The 7657-nt window shown below is 32.7% G+C and overlaps 1 protein-coding gene across 3 annotated transcripts in view; it reads right to left on the reverse strand.

Annotated features, from left to right (window-relative positions):
* Positions 1-1792: 1792 nt before the first annotated feature.
* LOC107719556 (guanine nucleotide-binding protein subunit alpha-11-like) overlaps positions 1793-7657 on the reverse strand; it is a 13614-nt gene continuing 7749 nt past the window's right edge. For 2 of the 3 annotated variants that reach the window (XM_016526998.1, XM_016526999.1), the window contains exons 7-8: positions 6705-6858; positions 1793-2115 (exon numbers count right to left, since the gene is read on the reverse strand). In XM_016526998.1, coding sequence (XP_016382484.1) covers positions 1913-2115; positions 6705-6858 — 357 coding nt within the window. In that variant the 3' untranslated portion in view covers positions 1793-1912. Of the gene's footprint in view, positions 2116-4377; positions 5120-6704; positions 6859-7657 lie in introns of those variants that run through there. The other variant, XM_016527000.1, reaches the window with a different exon arrangement.

A 7657-nucleotide genomic window follows, 5' to 3' on the forward strand; every position in this document is an offset into this window, starting at 1 on the left:
ATTTAGTGTGCGTTAAGGGCACTGCGCTCTGGCGTTTTTAAGATCTGGGACAGTCTTGAGCACTTACTTCCTGTCGAGCGCACGCGCTCTCAAGTGGCCAAGACCGCAAGTGGGGGTATTTGGACAAGGCACTTATGTGGCCACGCACTAAGTACTAAGCTCGTTGTCTTCTGTCTTCCGGTTTGTATTTCCACAGCGTGAAGGTAAGGTCGTATGAATTTTTGAATGAACAGCTCATTTTAAAATAAAACTTGCCGGTCTACTGACGTTTGTTATGACATCCTCTTTAAACATTATGTAACGGGTACTTATGCCCGTCTTGATAGGGGTTAAATATCCTGTGGCTCTGGATGAATGGTGACAAAGGATCTTTGTCCTTGCCTCCAAATTCAATACGCTCCGTACTATTCTGATTAATATATTTGATTACAATACACGATACAACTTTCCTTAACTGTACTATATATATAATACACACACACAAAGGTTTTATTGTTCATGTAACATTCGGACAATTTTTTATTTATTAAAAGAAACACATTTAAAGGGGTCATATGATGCTGCTAAAAAGAACATTATTTTGTGTATTTGGTGTAATGAAATGTTTATACGGTTTAAGGTTAAAAAAACACATTATTTTCCACATACTGTACATTATTGTTTCTCCTCTATGCCCCGCCTTTCTGAAACGCGTCGATTTTTACAAACCTCATTGGTCTGAAAAGCGAGGTATGCTCTGATTGGCCAGCTATCCAGTGCGTTGTGATTGGCCGAATTCCAGAATAAAAGTTACACCTTCTTTCTTTGCGTGAACATTTGGGCAGCCTTATGCTAATCTTCCCAGATAGTGAGGTAGATATGTGGGGGCGTGTTAGAATGAGCCGTTTTAGGTAGGTGTGGCTGACTCTTAACTTTTATAAAGAATATCTCTTTGGTTTTGAGACTTTAGTGTTTGCAACTTTACAGATCTTCTTTATGCACCAAGAGCTTGTAACACTCCAAAGAGAAAGGAAAACTTGAAATCGCATCATATGACCCCTTTAAACTTTTTTTTATCATATGAAGGTAATTATGTTAATTTGGTAATTACTTATTTGAAGGTAATTATATTATATGTAGGTAAATAATGGTAATTTTTATGTATTTTGTTTTATTTTAATTGTCTTTTACTGTTTTACCATTGTCCCAGACTTTCAATCTTAAACTATAAAAATACATCATAAAAAATATTTTTACTTGGGTAAAACTAAGCTAATTAATCAATCAATCAATTAATCAATCAATCAATTAAATTTATATTGTGTATTATTTCTTATCCCTTTTCTCTAAATTAAAAAAAACAATGCAATATCATTTTTTTGCATCATTTTAACTATATAGATGACTTTACAGTGCTCTATATTTATTGAATCTATTGTGTGCAAATATAAAATAAACACATGAAGTACTTGATTCTCATTTAGCAAACAGTTTTTAATCAAAGAGTTCATGAAATTTTTTACCATGAACATGGTGACATTTTGTTTATTTCATAGAATATTTCTGTCACTTGTCATTTCTTGAGATCCATGTCATGTTGTCATACACTGTAATTATAACCAATAATGTCTCTTTATTTTGGATTATTAATATTTTCTGATACTCTATTTCGGTAGAATATAGAAATTAATTTCAGTGTAAAGATAGTCAGAAAGTCACATTTTTCTCTTAATGGTGCAAAAAATTTAACAAAATATTTTCAAGTGCAATGAATCAGTCAGTGAAGTTCAGATCAACTGTATTTACATTAATAGAGATATCCATTCCACCGTGTTATAACATATGTAGTGATCTTAACAATTATTTTGTCTTTCCAGGAATCAGTTAAGATTGTCTGTAGCTTAGGGGATTTCAGATGAAGCCGCTCTGCATCTTAAAGCATACCATATAACTTCAGTTCATTGACGAGTATGGTTCTCTTGACATCACTGAAGACCTTGCGGATGTTGTCGGTGTCGGTTGCACAGGTAAAGTGTTGGTAAATGCATTTCTGTTCTCGATTTTCACGGTTTAAAGCTTGTTCGAGGTACAGGGCACTGATGTAGTCCATCGCTTCATTCTTGTCTTCCTTTTTGCCTGGCATCATAATAGGGTGAAGTTGGAAAACATTTAGATAAAAAAGACAAAAAAAAAAAGAAATAGAAAATTTAATCAAAACAAAAGGATAGAAAAGGGGGAAAAAAAAAATCAAAAATAAATACATTTCACCTCAGAAAACCAGTTTATTGATGCTAAAGTTTGAGGCACTTTCCATGTATACAGTACAATTTGTTTTTTCAAAGCATTAGAGAAAAAAATACCAATTTTTGAGAACTATTAGATATGTTACTTATAAACTATTTTATATCTATAGCACTTTGTACAGAATCACAATGAGCTTTATTCCCCAAGTGTGTTTTTTAGGAGCTCTTGGTACAAACTTACATACAGTGGGTACGGAAAGTATTCAGACCCCCTTAAATTTTTCACTCTTTGTTATATTGCAGCCATTTGCTAAAATCATTTTAAGTAAAAAAATTTTCCTCATTAATGTACTCACAGCACCCCATATTGACAGAAAAACACAGAATTGTTGACATTTTTGCGACACTGAGAACAGAAAGAACATTTAAATAAGTAAGACTAAGGGGATAAAAACTAAAAATAAATAATAATAATAATAACAACAGCATGCAGAGGTGAAATAATCTCATTACATTTTCTCAATTCTTATACAAATTGTAGTGTTAACTGCATCCATCAAGCGCAACCTTCAACCCTGTTACCCATTCTATTGTAAAAAGAAAATAATCAAGCAAATAGTTTTCTTAGATTTATGAGAAATCTGTTTTTTAGTATTTCATGTTCATTTGATGTTTTTTAGTAAGAAAATAACAAAAGTAAATTGTATTTATATTCTATTTAGAAAGAATTTAACGGTAACAGGGTTGCCCAATTTTGGTAACAGGGTTGCAACAATTGCAAAATCACATGAATCGAATTAAATATAAAAATGAACAAAAAACAAAAAAATTAATTTTTCACCTTCCGAGGTTCACAATCAATATTTTCTTAAGATTAACTGCCTCTTTTCATCGACCATTTGTTTAGATAACCTTGTAATTAGTATTTTTGTACTTTATTCATGGAAAGTGCCTCATATCTATGTGTAGTTGATGCTGGTGATGTTTATAAATATAAAGGCCTTAAGTAAAATTTCCAGTTTTAAACATTGCAAAACAAATGTAATCTTTCCTGACTGATTCACAGTGAGCACACTAGTATTAGAAATGATGTAAAAGCGTCTCGTTTTAATTACAGCAGATGGATTGGATCAATTTAAATGCTTAAATGACAATTTAACAGATAACCCGAGTTTTGTATGAATTGATACTAAATTGATCCATAAATATGCAGTGTGTATTAACTAATAAAAGTTTTATGGTTAAAGATACTATTACACTTGTTATACACAACAAACAGACCATCAGAACTACCAGAAGAACTATACTTTTATATATATATATCAAACATATAGACATCATACTGTATATATAAACAAATTCATACATTTGACATGAAAGTAACAGTATAATTTCCATTTTGAGCAAATATATGAGACTATATTGCTCTAAAATAGTATGCTTTGTAATGAAAATGTTTTAGATTACATAAGTGAAATTTCTCTGTAAACATTTTTAATTTAAGAGCCAAACATTTCTGTAACAATTTGGCTTTTGTTTGCCAAAATCATCACAATTAACTCCACGTTACAGAAAGGAAATTATGAAAGCCTGATTCTGCCACAGAATAAAAAACATTTTATCACACAATTCAGACTTTATTTCTTGCTATTGTGATATAAATATATATAAACTTGCAATTCTAAGAATGTTTTAGATTACGAAAATAAGTGAAATTTCTCTGTAAACATTTTTAATTTAAGAGCCAAACATTTCTGTAACAATTTGGCTTTTGTTTGTGTTATATGAAAAAAACTACTCCACGTTACAGAAAGGAAATTATGAAAGCCTGATTCTGCCACAGAATAAAAAACATTTTATCACACAATTCAGACTTTATTTCTTGCTATTGTGATATAAATATATATAAACTTGCAATTCTAAGACAAAATGTATTCTGACTTTATTTCTCGAGTTTACATCCCACAATTCAGATTTATTTCTCTGATCTCTGAGTTTACATCTCATAATTTTGTTTGTTTTTACTTTCCACCAGCAAGCAATTGCAAGTTTATATCTCGCAGTAGCAGACTTTATCTTACAATTTCAGACCTTTCTTCTCAGAAATGCGAGTTTATATCTCACGATTAATTCAGAATTGTGAGAAAAAAAAATTTGAATTTTATTTATTTATTATTATTTTTATTCTGTGGCAGAAACAGTCTTCCATATAACTTTTTGCTCCTATTTCAAAGGAAACTCTCCACCCTCTTGCTCTAAGTAATCAGTAAAGGCAAATATTTGGGCAAGACATTGAGCATGTGCCCCAGTACAGATCAGCCAAATGCTGCTTTGTATTTCTCAGGTCATTCTTGCCAGCAGCTATAGAGTAAAATTCCTGCCACCCCCTCGAAACCAAAACACGCTGAAAATCTGCCTGTTGTATAGCATTCCTGTCAAAGTCTGAGGTGTGATATGACATCTTCCTTTTGATTGATGTCGCTTTAAGTAGATGTCTGGCAATGTTCAAATTATTTAATTTGAAGAATGTTGCAAGCCATAAGAATCTGATGTTTTTATCCACCAAAAGTAGGAAAATAGGAATAGATGGAGCAATAGACAGAGAAATGGAAGGCTGTATAGAGGTGTGCGTCCCTCCAAGCTCAGTTTATTAGGTTGGCAGAAGCAGGCCGTATCCTGAAAGAAATGGGCTGCTCAGAGCACTCCGTATTCCTGCAGAGACTTGATAAGGACAGTGTCTTTCACGTCATTGAAAACCTTCCGGATGTTATTGGTGTCTGTGGCGCAGGTGAAGTGAGGGTAGATGTTTTTGCACTCCTTTGTCTCAGCACTCACAGCTCTCTGTTTATACATATTGTGGATGAACGTCATGGCGTCTTGCGCATCCCGCCATTTGCCTGAGGGTGGCACCAAACCACAGAGAAGGGGAGGAGTTAGTTCAAGCTTGGAAGGTAAGAGCGATTAAACTGGGAGCACCACATGCAAATTATAGAGGCAGGAACAATAAAGGCGAGAGAAAGAATCTAAGCAAACATTTTAAAAATCACTATTGCTAAGATCTTCTGCTTTATAATTAATATTTAACCAATTTTGGAATCAGTAGCGCTCAAAGTGCGTAGCAGTTTCAATGTTGTGTTAAAGGGACAGATCACTCAAAAATGACTGGCATCTTATACTGACCCTGTCTGACTTTTGTAAAACACAAATGGAGATATTTAGGAGATTGTTCACAAAACTCTTTTTCATTCAAGGCTGGGTTTATTTAATCAAAAATAGCCTGATTATTTCTGCATTTATTTGTCCAGTAAAACATTATTGCAATTTAAAATAGCAGCCATTATTCAGGTTCTTTTAAGTTTCACATGATCCATCAGAAATCATTCTAATGCCGATTTGCTTTACATTTCTTATTATTATCAATGACGAACACAGTTGTGCTGCTTAATATTTTTGTGGAAACAAATAGAAAGTTCAAAAGAACATTTGGAACATTATAAATGTCTTTGCTATCAATTAGAAACAATTTAGTGCATCCTTGTTGAATAGAAGTGTTAACTACTAATGTTTCTTTTCTTTTTTTTTTATCATACTTTTGAATGGTAATGCTGAAAACTCAATGGCTGTTGAAAATCCAGCTTTGCCATCACCAGAATAAGCAGGTCTTTTAAATTGTAATAAGATTTCAACATTTTCCTGTTTTACTGTATTATTCATCAAATAAAAAAAAATGCATCCTTGGTGAACATAAGAGATTCTTTCAAAAACATTATTTTCCTAAAAGATTTAATAAAACGATTTCTGTTTTTAATAAATGCTGTTCTTTTGAGCATTCTATTCACCAAAGAATCCTGAAAAAAATGTATTATGGTTTCCACAAAAATATTAAACTGCAAAAACTTGTTTCAACATTGATATTAATAAGAACCATTATTAATAATTGAGCACCAATAATATTGATAATGATTAAGCAGCAAATCAGCATATTAGAATGATTTCTAAAAGATCTTGTGACACTGAAGACTGGAGTAATGATGCTGAACATTCAGGTCAATTATATTTTATAATATATTACAATAGACCTTTTTAGGTGTCCTGTCTCTTTAAATTGAACTATAACAGTTAGGCTTTTATAAGTCAAATTTTAAAATAGGCAAATTTTAATAGCAGTTATCTTTAAATCTCAAAGATGGAGCTACTGTAAATCCATGGAATTAGCTATTTTTGGTTGCTGTTGGTAACGGGGGTAGAGGGCAACAGATCTAAAGCAATCAAACTGCCACATATACTGCTTCCATATCCGCAATAAGAAACTAATATCTGTCCTACACCATCTGCTGTGAAGCAAAACCTGTTCTGACTGCATTGTCAATTCCGTTTCCTAGACAGCCTGATATTCTCATCCCATAATATTTCTTTTTAAGGGGCAGGACAGATTGGGGCTGATTTACTGAATTGTTGGTGCACAAATACTTATTTCCATACCGTCAAACCCTGCGAAGTACGTTTTTAGGTCTGACGACTTGATCTTTTCCTCCAGGATGTCCATCTTGTTTAGGAAGAGGATGATGGAGGCACTGGCGAACCATGGCGAGTGGATGGTGGTGTAGAAGAGTGACAAGCTCTCTTTCATGCGGTTCTGGAGCCAGAGACAGCAAGCATTCACAGCAGAAGTTAATTAAATGAGAGAGACACTAGGTGCAAGAGAGATTACGCAATTTATCAGTGCAGCGTTTCAGCGAAGGTGCACACAAACGTGAAACAATAGAACGTGAATCTGTCAAGAAATGTCTGTGTCATGTTTTATCTTAATGACAAAAAATTAATGTTTTTGCATAAATAAAATGAAGCATATTTTAAGACAATTGAGATGTCTTGTATTGTGGCAATATTTTCCTGACAATTAAAACATGTCAGTAGCTTATTGTAATATGAAAAAATATATATTTTTCATTACTATAATGCAAAGAATATGTGAGCCTGGAGCACAAAACCAGTCTTAAGTCGCTGGGGTATATTTGTAGCAATAGCCAAAAATACATTGTATGGGTCAAAGTTATTAGAAACTAAAATCATTAGGATATTAAGTAAAGATCATGTTCCATGAAGATATTTTGTAAATTTCCTACTGTAAATATATCAAAACTTAATTTTTGATTAGTAATATGCATTGAACTTCATTTGGACAACTTTAAAGGCGATTTTCTCAATAGTTTTTTGGGTTTTTTTGCACCCTCAGATTCCAGATTTTAAATAGTTGTATCTCGGCCAAATATTGTCCTATCCTAACAAACCATACATCAATGGAAAAACTTATTTATTCATCTTTCAGATGAGGTATAAATCTCAATTTTAAAAAAACTGACCTATATGACTGATTTTGTGGTCCAGGGTCACATATATCTCATCATTATAATGGCAGTCGGGCACTCTGATAT

Source organism: Sinocyclocheilus rhinocerous, unplaced genomic scaffold (genome assembly GCF_001515625.1).
Source record: "Sinocyclocheilus rhinocerous isolate Xijiao unplaced genomic scaffold, SAMN03320098_v1.1 scaffold1294, whole genome shotgun sequence".
Taxonomy (NCBI): Eukaryota; Metazoa; Chordata; class Actinopteri; order Cypriniformes; family Cyprinidae; genus Sinocyclocheilus; species Sinocyclocheilus rhinocerous.